Source organism: Zonotrichia albicollis, chromosome 28 (genome assembly GCF_047830755.1).
Source record: "Zonotrichia albicollis isolate bZonAlb1 chromosome 28, bZonAlb1.hap1, whole genome shotgun sequence".
In the NCBI taxonomy this organism is placed as follows: domain Eukaryota; kingdom Metazoa; phylum Chordata; class Aves; order Passeriformes; family Passerellidae; genus Zonotrichia; species Zonotrichia albicollis.
Window position 1 is genome coordinate 2999398 of NC_133846.1, and position 20186 is coordinate 3019583.

The 20186-nt window shown below is 47.5% G+C and overlaps 3 protein-coding genes across 8 annotated transcripts in view; all 3 read left to right on the plus strand.

The window, feature by feature from the left end:
• The window catches only part of DENND2C (DENN domain containing 2C), a 32584-nt gene extending 30529 nt beyond the window's left edge, over positions 1 to 2055 (plus strand). For all 3 annotated transcript variants that reach the window (XM_074528016.1, XM_074528017.1, XM_074528018.1), the window contains exons 18-19: positions 585 to 671; positions 1690 to 2055. In XM_074528016.1, the coding sequence (XP_074384117.1) occupies positions 585 to 671; positions 1690 to 1721 (119 nt within the window). In that variant the 3' untranslated portion in view covers positions 1722 to 2055. The remainder of the gene's footprint in view (positions 1 to 584; positions 672 to 1689) is intronic.
• Positions 2056 to 2482: 427 nt separating this feature from the next.
• BCAS2 (BCAS2 pre-mRNA processing factor) lies at positions 2483 to 5874 on the plus strand. Its single transcript, XM_074528147.1, has 7 exons — positions 2483 to 2642; positions 2727 to 2819; positions 3053 to 3123; positions 3221 to 3382; positions 4270 to 4320; positions 4839 to 4919; positions 5433 to 5874. The coding sequence occupies exons 1-7, from the start codon at positions 2550 to 2552 to the stop codon at positions 5560 to 5562; spliced, it is 681 nt and encodes a 226-aa protein (XP_074384248.1). The 5' UTR covers positions 2483 to 2549; the 3' UTR covers positions 5563 to 5874.
• A 1483-nt stretch (positions 5875 to 7357) lies between these two features.
• TRIM33 (tripartite motif containing 33) overlaps positions 7358 to 20186 on the plus strand; it is a 55340-nt gene continuing 42511 nt past the window's right edge. For all 4 annotated transcript variants that reach the window (XR_012577090.1, XR_012577089.1, XM_074527957.1 and 1 more), the window contains exon 1: positions 7358 to 7828. Coding sequence is in view for 2 of the 4 variants with exons in the window: in XM_074527957.1 (XP_074384058.1) it covers positions 7402 to 7828 (427 nt within the window). In the remaining 2 variants the exon portion in view is untranslated. The remainder of the gene's footprint in view (positions 7829 to 20186) is intronic.

Consider the following 20186-nt stretch of genomic DNA (forward strand, 5'->3'; position numbering starts at 1 on the left):
AGCTGTCTCCCAGGGTTTTCCTGATGTTGGGGAAGATGAAACAGGAAAGCCTTATAAATATGATTGTCTGGCAAAAGATTTTGAGAATATGGAAAGTATAAGTGAGATTGAAATGAAAGCAAGCTTTGAGATCCCTCAGTTACTGAACAACTGGAAAACAATGGTGTGGCCTGCTGAAGGTGGAACAACACCCTCTGCTTGCATACAGCTCCAAGGGTCAGAGCAGACCCTGCAGCTTGGCAGAAGGGGCCCAAAGAGGAGTTTTTAGGGTTTAAAATGTAACACAGTGTGATAATGTAATGATTCTTATAGGCTGTATGGAAATGCTGTAGGATTTGTATCTTGTACTAGATTGGTTAGTGAGAATGTCACATGCCCTGTGCCCTTGTAATTAATCAAAATAATTCAGTTTATAAAGCAAAGAATTTGTGCATCTCTCTCCTTTCTCCTTCATCATGCAGCTCACACACACTGCATACAGGATTTCCTTTTGTGGCCTTGTTAATCATGATGCCACATGCTAAAAGATGGAGTAACTCATTTGGTGAGCGATTTTTAATTTTTCATTTTGTTTTTCTCTTTAGGCCTTTTTGAGATTCGTGCCTTGGAGTATTTGGAGCGTATTCCAGAGACGGAGCGAACTGGAATGAACAAAATCCTTCGAAGTCTTGGTAAAGGAACACCCCTTTTGTTCATTGTTAATTTTTTTTTACTAATTGTAGCTATTGAATAATTAATTTGTTACAAAGGAGAGGAAGGAAGGCTCTTTCTCTCCTTCTGCACCTGGGTTCCCTTGTTTACATTTACTCCTTCAGGGGACACTGAACAACACTGCATAAGATTTGTTGGAGATTTTTTCAGAAATGGCTTGGAAGGCAGCTGTGGGGGACAGGTTCTCACAGTCTGTTTCTGTAAACAGCAGAGGTTCTCAGGTTGTTTTTAATTACAAGTAAAGGTGACAAACATGAAGGCCTTGAGAACCTTGCATACCAGAGTTCTCAGGCAGCTTTCTCATAACAAGTGGATGTTCTATCTTTGGCTGTTTTGGGAAAGCAAAAATAATTTTGAGAACCCAAATCTTGGTATTGGAAACATAAGGAGGAGTTGGTGTGTTATCTCTGACCTGTTGTGAGCTCGGGTTTGCAATATGCATGAACTTAATTAACATGGTTATAAAAAGTGATTGATTGATTGATTGATTGATTGATTGAATAAACCGGAGTCAGATGCTGAACAAGGAAGTTGGGTCTCTCCCTCCATCTTCAATAAAGATTTTTCTTTTCTTTTTAAGCTTTTGAATCTTTAGATAAAACTTGTGGGAGTTGCTGCTCTGAGAGCTTGTTCCTTAACTTTGGTCCTGGCTGAGGATGTGCCCAGGAGACAGAAGTTGTGTCTGCTGGCAGAGGTGCCCATGTGTAAAGGGAGGGGGTAAGGAGCTTTCCTTAAGCTCCTCAGCCTGATGAGTCCTGGAGTGTCTGCAGCTCACAGAATCCCACAATGATTTGGGTGGGAAGGCACCAGTTCTGCCATGGCAGGGACACCTCCCACTGTCCCAGGCTGCTCCCAGCCCTGTCCAGCCTGGCCTTGGGCACTGCCAGGGATCCAGGGGCAGCCCCAGCTGCTCTGGGCACCTGTGCCAGGGCGTCCCTACCCTCACCTAAAGTTCCTAATGCTGTTTTTTCTCTGCAGGCAGTAAAATGAAATTCCTCCAGAAGAAGTGACTGGGTGCTGCTGCGGGACAGCAGCGGAGCGGGGAACGGCTGGAGGACTGAGCTGGGCCCCAGGAGGGCCAGGCTGGGCCGGGGGCTCCAAGTGTGCTGTGGGAATAACAACCCATGGATCCATAACAGCTCATGGATCCATAATGAGTTCCATGGATTGATAACAGCTCGTGGATCGATAAAGAGTTCCATGGATGGATAACAGCCCATGGATTGATAACAGCTCGTGGATCCATAATGAGTTCCATGGATCGATAACAGCTCATGAATCGATAAAGAGTTCCACGGATCAATAACAGCTCACGGACTGATAATGGGTTCCATTGATCAATAGCAGCCCATGGATCCACCACCAGTTCCATGGACTGATAACAGCTCATGGATCAATAATGAGTTTCATGGACTGATAACAGCTCATGGATCGATAACCAGTTCCATAGGCCGATAAGCAGTTCCATGGATCAATAACAGCTCATCGATCCAACCCTTCATGTGTCTCAGTTCCTTTAGGGGGCGGGGCCTGGAGGGGAGGGGCGGGACCAGGGGTGGAGTCGCTCCGGGAGAGGCGGAACCGGGCAGGGAGGGGCAGGGCCAGGGTCGGAATTACACCGGTAGGGGCGGGGCAGGGCTGGAAACGCTCCGGGAGCGGCGGGACGGGGGCTGGAGTCACCGGGAGGGGCGGGGCCTGGGCTGAGGGGCGGGCCGGGCAGGGGCGGGGTTTGATCGCTGGGGGCGGGGTTTGATCCCTGGGGGCGGGGTTTGCGCCCGAGCCGTGTGCGGTCACACCGGGCGTGACGTGAGTGCGCACGCGCAGTGCCCGCAGCCAAGATGTCGGGCCCGGGGCTGGTGGCCGGCGATGTCGTGGTGGACGCGCTGCCCTACTTCGACCAGGGCTACGAGGCGCCGGGCGTGCGGGAGGCGGTGCGTGCGGGGCCGGGGCGGTGGCGGGGAGGGGCCGGGGCGGCGGGCGGGCTGCCCGCTTGCCTGACGGCCCGTGTGCGTTAGGCCGCGGCGCTGGTGGAGGAGGAGACGCGGCGGTACCGGCCGACCAAGAACTACCTGAGCTACCTCCCCGCGCACGACTACAGCGCCTTCGAGGTGAGCTGAGGCGGCTCCAGAGCTCCCCGTACCCCCATAGCGCCCTTGTCCCCACTTGGTAACCTGGCTGGGACTGACCCTGCCTGTCCCCGTCCTTCCCCTGTGCCAACAGCCGTACCCCTCCTGTGTCTCTCCCCCGTTACCGTTTGTGTCCTGTCCCCGTTCTCCCCACCATACCCCGCTTGTGTCGCTCCCCGTTCCTCCCACGTCCCTCACCGCTGCCTTCCCCACAGACCGAGATCATGCGGAACGAGTTCGAGCGCCTGGCGGCGCGGCAGCCCCTGGAGCTGCTCAGTATGAAGAGGTGAGTGGGGCCGGCAGGGCAGTGCCCGGTGCCTCGGGTGAACCGTGCCCGGTGCCCTGGATGAACCGTGCCCCGGGTGAGCCCGTGCCCTTTTTAGGTACGAGCTGCCCGCCCCCTCCTCGGGGCAGAAGAACGACATCACGGCGTGGCAGGAGTGTGTGAACAATTCCATGGCACAGCTGGAGCACCAGGCCGTGCGCATCGAGAACCTGGAGCTCATGTCCCAGCACGGCTGCAATGCCTGGAAGGTGTACAACGAGTAAGGCCTCAGCTGCTCTGCTGAGCAACCAGTTCTGTGTTGAATTTCTGTGTATTTATTGGGTGTAAATCCAGAGGGGGTCTTTAGAATGTAGCCTGGAATAGATGAACCCCTGTAAGAAGGGGCTGATCTCAAAGCTGTCTCTGTGGCCAAGAAACAGCATTTGTTTTAATACATCCCTGTCTTGAATGTCATGGGTTATTGTTGATGATATTGTACACTGGAAGGTGTACAACGAGTAAGGCCTCAGCTGCTCTGTGAACACCACGTTCTGTGGTGTATTTCTGTGTATTTATTTGGTGTAAATCTAGTGGGGGTCTTTAGAATGTAGCCTGGAATAGATGAACCCCTGTAAGAGAAAGAAGAGGATGATCTCAAAGCTGTCTCTGTGGCCAAGAAACAGCGTGTATTTTAATACATCCCTGCCTTGAGTGTTGTGGCTTATTGTTGATGATAGTGGGTGTTAATTAAAGTTAGTGATAGCCTGTGAAGGAATAACTCAGTAGTGGAAATGAAGATGAGTTACTACAGATCCTGGGCTTAGCCTGGAGCTGTAATAAAGCTGCTGCAAAAGCCAAGAAAAGGTTGTAGAGTGTGGCTGCAGGAAGCACTGGGGCTATTCCAGACAGAGAATTTTAATGCTCACTTTTGAGAAGGGTTGGCTGAGCCTTAGATAAAAGAGTAGGCCAAAGGAATTCCAGACTGAGAGAAGGCAGAGGGCTCCTCCTGAGCTCAGGAGAAGGGAAGCAGGTAAAGGATCTGCTGGCTGGGCCAAGGTGCTGCAGGGACTTGTTGGATCCTGAACTCTGAGAAGTTCAATGTCAGGTGAAATGGGGCTGATTTGCCATTTGTGTGTTTTTAATGCTTTGCTTGCATTCTGTCATCAGGCACCTGGTTCATATGATAGAACAAGCCCAGAAAGAGCTTCAGAAATTGAGGTGGGTCATTCTTATTTAGATTTTTGTACTGAAATTGGAAGTGAACCTTTCCCTCCCATCCATGCTATACAGAGGAAGGTGTATGTGCTGGCTGCTGCCATGGTCACAGGGAAAAAGACCCAGTAAAAACAATAATTAAGAAATGTGACCCCGCTCTCATCATGTCCGTTCTACTCAAAATTCTGTGTTTGCTTTGTTTGAATCTCTGCTCTGGATTTGTGGAATCCTCCCTGAAATTACCAACAGTAAAATTTCATTTTACTACTGATAATTTAATGTGCAGTTGTCTCTGTAAGAACATCTTCCCTGATGTTTGGTTTGGACTTTTATTTTTATTTATCTCAGGGTTCTCTTTGAGTCCTCTGAGATTTGTCTGTACTGGATGTTGTCATTACAGTCCTGACTACACAAATATTTTCTGGCAGTACTTGTAGGGATTGAGTGTACTTGGAAATTAGCAACAGGTACTGCAAATGCCAAAGAAATGAGGAAATAAAAATACAGCTTTTTCTCCCCAGGAAAAACATTCAAGACCTGAACTGGCAGAGGAAGAACATGCAGCTCACAGCTGGGGCTAAGCTGAGAGAGATGGAATCCACGTGAGTGTTGACATTTCTCTGTTAACCCTTCCACAGCTTTCTCCATTGCTTCAAATTTACTTGAAATTATTCTTCCAGTTGAAATTCAGTGATTCTTTGGAGCTGCTGTAGGATACTGCTGCTTTGCAGGAAGTGTTTTAAAGTATTTGTAGTTTGGTTCCATATTGTATTTACTGAGGTTGAGTGAATCAACAGGTGGGAAGAGGGTATATTTATTAGCTGCTTCAAATTTCCTAAATTGTCTTAAACTCTTTTTATCTCAATATTGGCAGTTGGTGGATGAGTCTAGTCATGAATATTTTTGTGTTTTCAGGTTCAACAGGGTTAATAATTACTCATTGTCACTTTGGTTGTTCCAATGACCATTGATGTCAACTAAGGATTGTCATTGTTAGGAAGAATACTGCTTTATTTGGTGTTTCTGCTTGCTTTGGAGCAATGGTGTCTTTGATTTTTTTCCAGAGGAGTGTTACATAAAATCTAAAGGCTCTTTTTATTTCTTTTCCCTTCCAGGTGGGTCTCTCTTGTCAGTAAAAATTATGAGATTGAACGAACCATTGTACAGCTGGAAAATGAAATTTCACAAATCAAACAGCAGCATGGGGAGGCAAACAAGGAGAATATCCAGCAAGACTTTCAGTGAATTAATCCTGACTTACCTTAGCGCTGCATGTGTTAAAAACTACAAACCAGACACTTTGGAGATGCTGTGTCTGTAGACACCTCTAGCTGCAGGTGTGTGAGGTGGTAAAAGGATATTTCCATCCTTTTTCCTTGTTTTAAATTCTAGGAGGAGGTAGGGTGGACTCTGAACATCCTGTTTAAATGTATCACAGCCACCCCTAAATGTACTGTGAATTGTTTCACTTTTTATGTCCTTAAAGCAGGAGCTCTTAAAGCAGGAGCTTGTGTTGTGTTTTCCCCTACACCTTTAATAAATCCTGTTTTGCTATTTCTCTGGTTTCTGCTTCATGTCTAAAGCCCAGAGCTGTGGAGGAGATGGCTGGGCCAGGTGGATCCCGAGAATCCCCTGCAAGGGAAATGGGGGGAAACTGGAATTTGGGGTGGGGAGGTGTCTCTGCAGCACTGGGGCTGTGCAGTGCCCACAGGGGAGACTCCACTGCAGCAGGCCCAGCTGGGTAACAATTAGCATTGACTCCATGATTTGAAGAAGGCTGATCAGTCTCTTTATTATATCATTATTAAGAAATCCATTGCTTTTATAGACTGATAATATACAAATATAATATACAAATATTGTATATGTCCTCACAGCCTTCCCCAGAAAGGGCTGGGAAAGTTGTGTGTTGCTGTCTGTGGCCAGAGAGCTGCTGCCACCTGCCACCTCCTGCCCTGTTCCTCATCCCAGGGCACAATTCCTGATCTTCCTGCTCCCACTGCCCTGTCCTCTGTCCCCATCTCTGACTCCCATCCTGATGCACTGCTCCATGTCTTGGTGCCCTTTTCCCTATGCCAATGTGCCATTCCCCATCACCATCCCAATGGGATATTCCCAATCCAGGTCTGCTATTTCCTATCCTGGTGCCCTGTTCTCCATCCTGGTCCATCATCCCCATCCCAGTGCATTATTCCCCATCCTGGTGTCCTATTCCCCTTCCCCATGTGTGTTCCCCATCCCAGAGCTTTGTTCCCTATCCCAATGGGTTATTCCCTGTCCCAGTGCCCCATTGCCCCGTCCCAGTGCATTATTCCCGGTCCCAGTGGGTTATTCCCCTTTCCATGACGTTATTCCACATCCCGGTGGGTTATTCTCCACCTCAATGGGTATTCCCCATGCCGATGGATATTCCCCGTCCTCACGGGTTATTCCCGGGACGTTATTCCCCCTCCTAATGGGTATTCCCCGTCTTCACGCGTTATTCCCCGTCCCCCGTGGGTTATTCCCCTCCCGCGTGGGTTATTTCCCAGCCCGTGTGTGTCATTTCCCGTCCGAAAGGGTTATTCCCCACCTCGGTGCGGTATTCCCCCTCCCGATGGGGCATTCCGCAGCCCAGTGCGTTATTTCCCAGCCCGGTGCGGTGTTCCCCGTGCGTTATTCCCCCTCCCGGTACCAGCCCAGTGCGTTATTCCCCAGCCTGGTGCGCTGTTCCCGCTGCATTATTCCCCCTCCCGACGGGGCATTCCCCAGCCCACTGCGTTATTCCCAGGCCAGTGCGTTATTCCAGCCCGGTGCGCTATTGCCGATGCGTTATTCCCGGTGCGCTATTCCCTATTCCCGGTGATCCGTTCCCGGGGGCGTTCCCGAGGGGGCGTGGCCACGCCCCTGCCGCCGCCACCGCCCAATAGAATCTCAGCCCTGGGCACAGAACCCCGCCTCCCCGGACGTCACGAGCCGCCCTCCCGGCCGCGCCGTTGCCGCGGGAGCGCGCGCGCGTGCGCGGCGCCGGTCCCGCCCGGTCCCGCCCGGTGACGCGGTGACGCGGAGCGTGCGCGGAGCGGGGTCGGGTTCAAAGGAGGAAACATGGCGGAAAACAAAGGAGGCGGCGGCGGCGGGGACGCGGCCGCCGAGGCCGCGCCGGGCGGCGGCGGCTCCCTGGAGCCTCCCGCCGGCTCGCCGTCCGCCGCCGCGCCTCCCGAGGAGCGCGAGAGCCCCGGGGCGGCGGCGGCGGAGCGCGGCGGCGGCGAGGCCGAGGCCGAGGCGGCGGCGGGGCCCGGTGCGGCGGCGGGGCCCGGCCCCAGCCCGGTGCCGCCGCTGACGCCCGCGGCGCCGGGGCCGTTCTCGCTGCTGGACACGTGCGCGGTGTGCGCGCAGAGCCTGCAGAGCCGGCGGGAGGCCGAGCCCAAGCTGCTGCCCTGCCTGCACTCCTTCTGCCGCCGCTGCCTGCCCGAGCCCGAGCGCCAGCTCACCGTGCCCGTGCCCGGCGGCGCCAACGGCGACGTGCAGCAAGGTGAGCGCGGGGCTCCTCCGGGACATCCCGCACGCAGCGCGGGGATCCCTGGGAGCGCGGGGGGCTGCGATCGGCGGGGAGCGGGAGCTCTTGGGAGCGGGAGCGCGGATCGCGGCCGGGGCTTTCCGTCCCGGACCTGTTGGAGCGGGCAGAGTTGGTGGGAGGGTGGAGCAGCCCTGCGCTGAGGGCATTGGGATGTTCTGGAGAAGGGAAGCTCCACGGAGACCCCTCAGCCCCTTCCCGTGCCTAAAGGGAGTCGGTGATAAAAATAAGGACAGAGTTTTTAGCGGCACCTGTTGCGATAGGACTGGGGGCGATGGTTTTAAACCGGGGCAGGATCGCTTTAGATGAAGTGTAAGGAAGAAATGTTTACCATGAGGGTGTTAAAACATCGGAACAAATTGCTCAGGGAGGTGGTGGAAACATTTCGGTGTCAGGCTGGACCAGGCTCCGAGCAACCTGCTCGAATGTGAGATGTCCCTGCCTGTGACAGGGGGGCTGCACTAATGACATTTAAAGGCTTTTTCCAACCCCAAATATTCTGTCATTCTCTCCCGCTGTGTGTTTTGTGTTGGTGACACAGCGGGGGTGGGCAGCTGCTGGGGTGAAACGTGCCTGGGTAAATTGAGATTCACTCGTGGTGCAGTGTTACCTGCCCAGGTGGGAACGCCGTGTGCGCTGCCCCTGCTTTGCTGAGCACTGAGATAAAACCTCCAGAGCTGTTTGCCAGCTCTGCCTCTACAGAATTTGTACCAGGGAACAGGAGTACACTGCTCCTTCCACCTGCTCTTAGCAGAACCACAGCTTGGGTTTGATTTTTCTTTTCTAATATAAGTTCAGGGATGGAATTGAAAAGCTTTGGGAGCTTTAGATGGGGTGAGTCACGGGCTGTGTGTACAGAGCAAAGTAGGGCCCTGGTAAGTGGTTTTGCAGGTCCTAAATGGGCTCTCTGGTCAGGGAGACCTTGTTTGGTGACATCTTTACACTCAAGCCCTTCCTGTGTTCCCCAGTGAAGGAATTAACCTGGCTTGGTAGAGATTTTTTCATCCAGACTCTTCGGAAATCCATCTAGGATGTGATCTTAGGAAGTTCATTGGTGTTAAAAGGATGATGTATTAAATACAGTTTGCCAACACACTCAGATGATTTTGTGATCCATGTTTTTAAATCCAGATTCTACATTTTGTGTTATATCATAGAGTGACAGAGTGATTTGATTTGGAGAGGATTTCAGAGCCCATCCATTGCACCCCTGCCATGGCAGGGACACCTTCCACTGTCCCAGGCTGCTCCAAACCTCGTCCAGCCTGGTCTTGGACATTTCCAGGGATCCAGGGGCAGCCCCAGCTCTCTGGGCACCTGTGCCAGGGCAGTGATCTGCCAGTGGCATACACAGAACTTGGGAGCAGGGTTTATTTTGTTAGCAATAAACAGGATTATCTGAGTCCTGCTGTGTCTGTGGGAGGTGCCTTCCCCACAGGTGCGGGAACCACTGGGTGCGAACTGGAATATCACTTCTTGTTGTACACATTGTAAGAATTCTTGTTGTGTGTGCTTCTGTGTTGTGTGTTCTTCTTGGTGTGCTTTGGTGTAGAAAGAGTTCAATAAAAAGTTTTAGGTGATGTGAGCAAGGTGCAGGAGCATCTTTGGTGTGAGGAGAGACTGCAGGGCTGGGCCTGGTTAGTCTGGAGAAGGGGAGACTGAAGAAATCCCATCAATGTGTGGGAATATTTCCAGGCTGGGTCAGGGGATGGTGTCAGGCTCTTTTCAGCGGTGCCCAGGGCAGGCCAAGGAGCAAGGGCCATCAATTATAACACAAGGAGTTCCACCTGAATGAGAAAGAAATTCTTGCTGTGGAGGGTGGCAGAGCCCTGGAGCAGCTGCCCAGGGAAGGGGTGGAGCCTCCTTTTCTGGACACGTTCCAAACCCACCTGGACACATTCCTGAGTCACCTGCTCCAGGTGACTGGGTGATCTGCACGGGTGCCTTCCAACCCCAGCTGTTGTGGGATTGTCCTGTAGGGCTGTGCATCCAGCTGTGCATCCAGCTGTGCTGCCACCTCAGCCTGCACGAGCACGGGAACTGGCAGCTACATCCTGATGTCTCTGGGTATTTAGCTCTAATCTCTGTTTCCTTAGGAAATGCTCTTGGGCCAAAATTTGGCTGGAGTCAAATATTTCCAATTTCTAGAGGGAATCTCCTCGAGGACTTATGAGGAGAAATTTGTTTCTTTTTTATTTGGTACTTTTCCAGTTGGGATTAAAAGTACAGCCTGAAATATGGTAGGGTTGGCTCATCCTCAGCTAAGGATGGGCCATGGACCAGCAGAGGCATTTTTGTGGGCAGCTCTGTGCACCTTGAGCGTGGAATCAGTTGAGTGGCACAGGAGATGGGTTACCAGTAAATCAGACAGAAAATGGACATTTTTGAGCCTCCTGAGAGGCACCACAGTGCTTAGTCACACAGGTTCCTTCCCTCTTGTGGCAGTCACAAAGTGTGAAGTGTTACTTCCACTTCTGCTGATTCTCAAGTCTCCTTCGTGACGAGCAGGTGCTTTTTCATGAGGGAAGAATTAAAGAGAAGTGGCACCTGTAGCTGTACCTGAGGCAGGTTGCACTTTGCTGCAGCCTCTCGCTGCTGGATTGTGTCCCTGATATTTTTCAGCATCTCTTCTCATAAACCAGAAAAGTACAAATGATATTTTCCTGGTTGCTTTCTTAGTTTGAGAGTTTGCTCAGTGGGAGCTGTCAGGATTTAAAACGGTAGATATGTGTATTTATTGGGTAAAAACTGTGGAAAAACTGCTCTGGGTGACAGCACCTCCTGGAGAGTTGGGTCTGGATCAGCATCTCTGCCCCTGCCAGGCTCCCACTCCCTTCAGAGCCGCTGCTAAAGAAGGCAGAGGAATCATCTCAATTTCTAAAAGTTAGAGAGCCTCTGACTAAAGCTTGAAATAATTATCTAAAGTTGTGGTTTGCTGCATTACAAACAAGTTCTTGGCAGGTCATACCTGTTTTTCTGGTGAAAAAGGTTTATTTTGGTGTTGATTACATTTATGTAGGAAAAAAATAGTATTATTACATATATTTAAAACAGATGCATTTGTTTAACATGAGAAGTAGCATCTCATATTCAGTTTAATTTCTAAATTGATTATGCGAATGTGCATTTTATTTGGTGGATGGATGTTAATTACATTTATGTAGAGAAAAAATAGATTCTTGTTTCATCTATTTAAAAAACATGCATTTGTTTAACATGAAAAGTATCATATTCAGTTTAATTTCTAAATTGGTTATGGGAATGTGCATCTTATTTGGTGGGTGGGTGATTTTGTAGTGGTGTTTCAGCTGTCCTCTGGACTCCTCCTTTTAGGCTGAGTAGTTTATTTAAAGAAATGCCTGCATTTGTATCACAGTATTCTGAAAAAAACCCAGATTTCAGACTGTAACAGAAACTGTAAAACAACTTTTCCTGCACCCACTGCTGCTCCTGGAGGTGAGGTTGTTTTGTGGTTTCACTGCGTGGATGAGATATTCCCAATCTCTCTAAAGAAGATTATCTCAGCAGAGAGAGCGTGGGGCTCTCCCAGCTCCTTGGGAATGCCACAATTCCAATTAGGCCCAAAAACCAAATGAGCTGCAAAACCTCCACAGTTGGTTGTGTGTGTGTGTAAACTGAGGAACAACACATTTACTACCCAGAAATGGGTTTGATGTGCTGAATTCAGCTCCTGTACCCAGTGGTGCTGTGTTGTATTAATCACACACGAAGTTTTTTGCTTTTTAAATTTGCTGTGAAAGGAGCAAATGAAAAAATGTGTCTAATGTGTATGAGGATGTGGCATGTCATTACACTGAGTTTGGTGGTGGTTATTGTATTTTCAGTCCAAAAGAACGAAAATTCCTGCATCAAATAAGGCTCTTTAAGCTGTGTAAATGCAGCACCTTCAGTTTTATTAAACTGGATGTGAGTAGACATCACCTGAACTCCTTTGATTCTTTACTTTTCTCCTGTGCTCATAAGTGAGGCTCAAGAATATATGTTGAGTCCTGGAAAATATTCAGTTCATATTCTGGACTTAGTAAAAATTTTGCTGTGAAACTTAAATTTCAGTCTATATTAATAGTGAATTGTAAAATATTTCCATCAGACAACATTAAGGTATGTGTTATTTTAGTAAGAATATCTGTGGCAGCTGTAATTTTAAAAATTATTGTTAAATATGATGTATTGTCAGTTCAGTGTGTGATAATTGCAGTATAGTCAAGGATTGTTCAAAAAACAAAAAGCTGAGCTAGGAGCAGACCTTGAATGCAGGTAATTTTTTAAAATGTATTTTTACTCTGACAGATTTCAATCTGATTGTATCACTCCCTTGACCTGTGAGGGTTTGTTTCAAGGTCTAACCACTGAAATTAGAGCAGGGTTTTGATGTATGGCTGTGCAGAAACATGCTTGGACCCTTGCAGTGCTAAGAGAAATAAATATTATGGACAATATTATGGGGAAACTACTATTGGAGTTGTCACCCAATCAATGGGACCTGGCAGAGATTCATTCCTGAGAGGGTGATTCCTGCCCAGCCTGAGCCCCTGCAGTTACTGGATTGCACAAGTGCTTGCAAATATTTCCTCAACTGGGAAGTTTCGTTGTCATTGTGATGCCTTGAGCAGGCTGAGCTGGAACAGAGACCAGACAGAGCTAAAGAATAAAGCTGGGATTTATTAAAATCCTCAGTGAATCCACCTTGGGCAGCACCAGAGCCCAGCCTGGGCTGCACCCAAGATGAAACAAAATGGTCACAAAATGAACCCAGTATGAACCAAAATGGTCACAAAATGGACAACTGGTCACGGGGCCTCTCACTTTTATCAATTCTGCTCCATTTGCATCTTGGAGTTCATTGTCCAATTAAATCTCCATCCCATGCAGTCCCATCCTTGTTTTTCTCTCTCCAGCCCACATTGTTTGTGCTCTTGGGCCTGAGATTTGGATCATTTGTCCTTGGTCCCCAGCTGGAGCAGGAATTGTTTTGTCTCCCTACTCTGTGTACAGAGCTCACCATCCCCTCATAAAAATCCCAAACCCACACACTAAAGCAGCCCAGAACCTGAAAAATACAAAAGCCAAACGTGAGGCATCAGTTGTAACAGTGTAAACATCTGACAGACAGGACTTTAATTATCTGTCAGCCACTCAGTCCTTCTGTGGGGAATCATTGTGGTCCTGCCCCCAGCCCAGGGCTGTGTGTGGAACCAGGTGTGTCTCAGATGGTGCTGCTGCTCAGCAGAATTTGGGTTTTGGGAGGTTGATTGTCAGGGGATGGTGTGATGGTTTCATGCCTTTGCTCATTGTGTCTCCCATGTTTCAGCAGAATTTGAAGCCATTCTGTGGCACAGACTGGTTGGAGTGTGTGGGATCTCAGCACCTCAGGACTGAGGTGCCACCGAGAGCACCCTTGGGGGGCTCGGGAGTCCTGGAATGTTCCAGAAGTGTCTGGTGGCTGGACTTTGATCCTACACAGGAGACGACACCTGTATGAGGACAGGAGGATTTCACCGGGGTGAATGGTGAAGGGATTAGTTAATTAGAGGGTGAGACACAGGGTTTAGGATTTCTGTACAGGGGGGTTTAGAGAAGTAAGATGGAGGAATTGGGGCGTGTCCTGTCCTTCTTCTTCTTCTTCTTCTCCTCCATCTTCCGTGGTGATGGTGGCACTTTGGGATTGGTCATTACTAAAAGTGCACTGGTCAATAAGGGTGAAAGGTATTGGGGAAAAATGATAAATATTGTACACGTAACAATGGGTATAAAGATAGGTGACCGCCCGGAGGGAGGGGAGTGTGCTCATGGCTGGCTGCTGAGCAGAGCTCTGTCGGGCCGAGAGAAAATCTTTTAGATAAACAATTAATAAACACCGAGACCGAGAAAAGAACTGAAGCTTCTTCTCGTCCTTTGAAACGCGGGCTGCCCCAAGGCCACCCCGGGCCTTTCCAGGCCATCCAAACAGCCGAAAACCGGACAGGAGTGGGCATCTCATGGGGTGGCAGGGCCGGGTGTGCCCAGCCCTGCCCGGAGCTGCTCTGGTGACAGCAGTGACAGGAGGTCCCTCCAGCTGCTCCAGCTGTGCAGGGTGAGCAGTGCTGAGCATCCTCCTCGGGGAGCAGAAATCCCTTCGTTCCTGCTGCCACTGGCCTGGGGGAATCCGAAATACAGAAACTTCCACAGACACTGAAGGGTTTGATCTGCAGCCTTGGGAGAAGCTCGGATTGATGTAAAAATAAAATACACAGATATTTAGCTGAACTGGGAGCCCTGTGCTGGCCCAGTGGGGTCTCCTGAAGTGCTGAGCAGGAGGAGGCATCATTGACCATTAAAAATGAAGGGATGGCACTGTTTTCAACCTATTTTCAACCTATTTTCAACCTATTTTCAAACTATTTTCAAATAAGCCATAGCTAAAGAGCAGTCATGAGATTTTTTTTTTGTTATAATATAGAACTTTTTAACCCAATAAACAGTTGTTGCAGGGTTTGTTTTGCTTTCCTGACCTATCACCTGCAGATATTTTTGTCTAATGGGCTTTTTACTCACAGGCCCACCTGTGTTTCTATTAGAACTTCTGAACTCTCAGTTAATTCTGTACAACCACACCTCTACACTATAAACACTTCACAATTTTATCCATAAATTTTCTCATTTACTTAAGGCATGTTCTTACTTAAAACTATAGAAACATAAATTTATGATTTTTCTGCTAAATATATGTGTATTTTATTTTTACATCAATCCAGGCTTCTCCCAAGGCTGCAGATCAACCCCTTGAGTGGAGGTTTCTGTTTTTCTGGTTCCCACAAGGAGGGATGGCTGTCCTTGTCCTGCTGGTGCAGCCTGGGACACATTGCTGTCCTTTGAAGGATCTGCTCCTGGCTCCTGTTCAATTTGTTGTCCATAATACTTCAAACATTTTATTTTAGGGTATTGAGGTCAAACTTACTTATTTATCTTCTTTTTTTTTATAGTTTCAGTACTCCAAATGTTATGAAGCATCTAAAAAATTGATAAAGATTTTTGTGCTACACATTAGAGCTGAATCTTGCAGGAATTCTAGTGTGTAAGTAGAGATGTTTAGGAACACAAGTGTTTGGGGTCAGTGTTAGAATAAACTTTGAATTTATTAATTTGAACTGCTGGAAAGACTCACTGTGATGTCCCAGTGATGGAGAGGATCCATTGGGTGCTGCTGAGGTGCAAAGGGATTTTTGGATTTCATACATCTTGTGCATGATCTGCCCTCCCTTGTTCATGTCCATGATCTCATCAGATCCCCGCCATCATTCAGATCAATAACTCTCTTAATTATTCCATTATTGCTTTTTGTTCTCTCAAAATCTTTCTCTTTGCAATCTTTGTGAGGTTTCAGTGGGGTTAGGTTGGGCTGTGATGTGTTTATTTGAAGTTGATTGAAGTCAGCTTGGACTTGAAAGCCAACAAGTGAATTTGAAGCCCTCAGTGTGGTGCTTGTTCTAAAAATTCCTTATTTTGCTTTGGGTTTAGGCAGTAGATGAATTTCCTTGGCTCCTTGTGTGTGTTCCCCTTTCCTTTCACTTCTCCCTTCTCTCTCAGGGCTGGAGGCTTCTGTAATGTTTGTAAACAAAAACTAAAAATCCAGATCAAGAGGTGGCTGTAGGTGGGTTTGGTGGGGGAACAGGTTAATTCTTACTGGCTCAGGGAATCTTGTAGAGCTGGTCCCAAACATCTGAGGGAATTCCAGAAGGAAATTCCCAGAAGGGTGGGTGGGGAGCAAAGAAGACTCAGAAAATTCCAGTTTTTTTCTGGTGCTAAATCAATGGGTATCAATGGGTTGAACACACATCGAATTCCTGAATATCAAGCTGGAGTGGGGACAGTAGGCAGAGTTGACATGAGTGTCTCTGTTTTGATCCTACAACACTGGAAATACAGAAAAATCAACCAGCCTTGAAATTTAGCAGTGTTTTAGTATTGTTGGTATTGATATGTCAGCCTGGAGAAAGCAATTCTAAGCAGGTTTTTAATACTTGTTTTATTGAAACTAATTCAAGATGAAACTGTTGAAAAAATTACCTGTTTTGAGATGCATTCAGAGGAATATACTTACCCTTGGAAAGTGTTGAACTTAAATATATAAAAAGGTATAAATATATAAAAGATATTAAGAGAATTCTGAGTTACAATTAAGAAAAATACTTGTGTTTCAGCTTTAGGTGTGAGTTGGGACTGGTAGATTAAAAGCAGCTTCCTCTTGAAATCTGAAGGTTTTTGCAGTGTTCCACAGTGATTTGCTGCTGGATTTTTGGCAGGGTTTTTAGCAGCCTTTCTGTTTTTAGGAAAACAAAATCAACTTTCCTCCTGAGTTTTCCTCAGTTTGGTGCTTTCTGACTTGCTTTGATGTCTGTGCTCTGGCTCAGCGTGCTTCATCTCCACCATAAGCACTTAAAAGGATTACAGAGATGCTGCTCTCATTAGTGTTCTTAAAGTCTTGGGCAGATCAGGAGATCTCATTTGCAGTTTAAGGAGATGTGCCTGCAGTTGTGTAACTGTCAGTGAAATAAATCCGTGTGCTGCTGGGGCAGAACCCTCTCCTGGGCTCCTGGGGTGGGAAGGGCAGGTCCTGGAGCTCCAGGAAGGTTCTTGTTGTGGTTTTGGTTTCGTTCCTCCCGACCTGGGCTCCCAGTGGGCCAAGGAGCGTTGCTGGGATGTCCCAAAATTCCCATTTACAGCAGTGTGGGCTGTGCTCCAGCTGCCAGCAATGTGCTGCTCCCGTGGGCAGGTTCCTGGAGCTCCTACAGATCCATCCTGAGCGCATTCCTGGGTTTCTCTCAGTGCTTTGTGCTGTTCCCATCCCATGGGCAGGTTCCTGGAGCTCCTACAGATCCATCCTGAGCACATTCCTGGGTTTCTCTCAGTGCTTTGTGCTGCTCCTCAGCTCCTGAAGTATTGGAATAAGTATCCCAGTATAACCAGTTAGATGGTGCCTAGGCCAGTTCTGACCTTCGCTGCTGGGCCAAAGGCAGCACTGCAGTGTTTTACCCCAGAGATACCTTGGCTGGCGGCAGAGTGCAGCGGGGCACAAGACAGGACTCCGTTCTCCTCAGGAGAGAGCTTCTGGCGATGGTAGAGAGAAAGGGAATGGATTCTGCTAGAAGGTAGCCAGATGTTTATTCCAAGAGTACAGAGGTCTGCACTGGGCTACTGCTGGTAACAGAATGCCGGCCGCATGGTCTCATTAACTTTATAAGCTCGGGGACAGGGGAAGGGGAGGGGACAGGTGAGTCACCAACCAGGTGAAGGGGGCAGGGTCTCAAGGGAGGATGACACTTAGACAGGCCAATGACCCCCAGGCCTGAGAAGCATCCTTTGAAATCGACAAATCACACGACGCCTTGCTGGTATGTTAGCCTGATTGACAGGGCACACTCAGCAAGGGGTGAGGGGGAAGGGAGAAGGTAAAACAGGATATTGCAACACACCACAACACTGAAGGGCTCAGGAGGCCCCATGGGAGTCTCCTCTTTCCTCCCTGAATCTCCTGGCAGGGGGAAATGGCTCAGGTGAGGAGGTGAAACCCATCTCCCTTGGGGCAGGGCTGGCAGTGCCAGGCTTTCCTGCCCGCCCCGCTGGAGACTGGCAATCCAAATTTCCTGATAGGAAAACTGGAAAAAACCCCAAAATTGGATAGGAAACTATTCCTGCTTCTCCCTTTAGGCAGGGTGAAAGGAAAAACCAAACTCCATTTGGGCTGAGTGCTGTGTGTGGCAGCACTGGGGGACAGGGAATGTGTGTGATTGGAAATATTTTGGCTGTTCTGCAGAAATGTGGGACCAAAATCAAAATCTGATCTGAATTGCATCATTAATTGGGAATAGGGCATAAAGGAAGGGGAAATGTGGTGCAGAGAGTTGTGGAAGAGGGGTAATGAGTATTTTTGGTTGTTAGTGTTGTTACTACTACTACTACTACTGTTATTATTATTATTATTATTATTAACATCAATAATAATTACAACATATATTCTTAATAATAATAGTAATAATAATAATAGTAATAATAATAATAATGATTTGTTTTTGGTTGGAGCTCATGGTTGTTACAGGTCTTGTGATAGAAACAAATGGAAAAATGAGCAATATTGATCCTCTAAATACAACTAAAGAAGCTTGAAACCCCATTCCTGTCATCTGCAGCTCCTATAAAATAGTTCATTAATTCTTGTGGCCTTTTAGGTCCAAAGGATGATTCTCCCTGAATTTCTTCATACTGATATCCACAGCAGCACCTTGGGGGTGGCTGGTGAAGTTTGTGGGGTGCTGTTCTGCAGAAATGTGGGACCAAAAGCAGAATCTGATCTGAACTCTGCATCATTAATTGGGAATAGGATGTAAGGGAAGGGGAATGTGGTGCAGAGAGTTGTGGAAGAGGGGTAATGAGTACTTTTGGTTACTAATAATAATAATAATAATAATAATAATGATGATGATGATGATGATGTTATTTTTGGTCGGAGCTCATGGTTGTTACAGGTCTTATGATAGAAACAAATGGAAAAATGAACAATATTGGTCCTCTAAAGTACAACTAAAGAAGCTTGAAAGCCCATTCCTGTCATCTGCAGCTCCTGTAAAATAGTTCATTAATTCTTGTGGCCTTTTAGGTTCAAAGGATGATTCTCCCTGAATTTCTTCATTCTGAGCAGCACCTTGGGGGTGGCTGGTGAAGTTTGTGGGGTGCTGTTCTGCAGAAATGTGAGACCAAAAGCAGAATCTGATCTGAATTGCATCATTAATTGGGAATAGGGCATAAAGGAAGGGGAAATGTGGTGCAGAGAGTTGTGAAAGAGGGGTAATGAGTACTTTTGGTTACTAATAATAATAATAGTAATGATGATGATGATGATGATGATGATGATATTTCTGTTTGGAGCTCGTGGTTGTTACAGGTCTTATGATAGAAACAAATGGAAAAATGAACAATATTGGTCCTCTAAAGTACAACTAAAGAAGCTTGAAAGCCCATTCCTGTCATCTGCAGCTCCTGTGAAATAATTCCTGTGGCCTTTAAAGTCCAAAGGATGATTCTCCCTGAATTTCTTCATTCTGAGCAGCACCTTGGGGGTGGCTGGTGAGGTTTGTGGGGTGCTGCTCTGCAGAAATGTGGGACCAAAAGCAGAATCTGATCTGAACTCTGCATCATTAATTGGGAATAGGATGTAAAGGGAAGAGAAATGTGGTGCAGAGAGTTGTGGAAGAGGGGTAATGAGTACTTTTGGTTAATAATAATAATAATAATAATAATAATAATAATAATAATAATGTTATTTCTGTTTGGAGCTCATGGTTGTTACAGGTTTTGTGATAGAAACAAGTGGAAAAATGAGCAATATTGATCCTGTAAATACAACTAAAGAAGCTTGAAAGCCCATTCCTGTCATCTGCAGCTCCTGTGAAATAATTCCTGTGGCCTTTAAAGTCCAAAGGATGATTCTCCCTGAATTTCTTCATTCTGATATCCACAGCAGCACCTGGGGGTGGCTGGTGAAGTTTGTGGGGTGCTGTTCTGCAGAAATGTGAGACCAAAAGCAGAATCTGATCTGAACTTTGCATCATTAATTGGGAATAGGATGTAAGGGAAGGGAAATGTGGTGCAGAGAGTTGTGGAAGAGGGGTAATGAGTACTTTTGGTGGTTATTATTATTGTTATTGTTGTTGTTGGTGGTGGTGTTATTTCTGTTTGGAGCTCATGGTTGTTACAGGTCTTGTGATAGAAACAAATGGAAAAATGAGCAATATTGATCCTCTAAAGTACAACTAAAGAAGCTTGAAACCCCATTCCTGTCATCTGCAGCTCCTGTAAAATAATTCCTGTGGCCTTTAAAGTCCAAAGGAAGATTCTCCCTGAATTTCTTCATTCTGAGCAGCACCTGGGGGTGGCTGGTGCTGTTTGCAGGGTGCTGAGTTGTTGTTTTTCAGGCCGTGGGGCAGAGCTGTGCTGCTGCAGTTGGTGCTGAGGGCAGGGTTTGGTGACAGCTCTGTGAGGCACAAAGGAACTGCTGCACCAAGGGCTTCACGTGGTGTGGTCACAACTTCCTGAAAGAAACTTCCCCTTTTCTCAGTTCTCTGCTTCAGTTCTTTGCTGCTCTTGGCCTCTGCAGCAACAATTCACAGCTCAAAAATCAAAGATTTCCAATGCCCTCAAACATCTCTGAGGCCATTGGAGATCTTCATGGTAATGGTTAGGCTTGAGGGAGATCATAAACCAGTCTGACCATCGGAATTTGTGTGAATGTGTCTTGTTTTAATTCACCTGGGATCTGAAG

Coding starts and splice junctions, on each gene's coding strand:
- BCAS2 (XM_074528147.1), top strand. CDS start 2,550: ATGTCGGGCCCGGGGCTGGTGGCCGGCGATGTCGTGGTGGACGCGCTG. Junction 3,383..4,269: donor GCCTGGAAGGTGTACAACGA/GTAAGGCCTCAG, acceptor TTCTGTCATCAG/GCACCTGGTTCATATGATAG. Junction 4,920..5,432: donor CTGAGAGAGATGGAATCCAC/GTGAGTGTTGAC, acceptor TTTCCCTTCCAG/GTGGGTCTCTCTTGTCAGTA.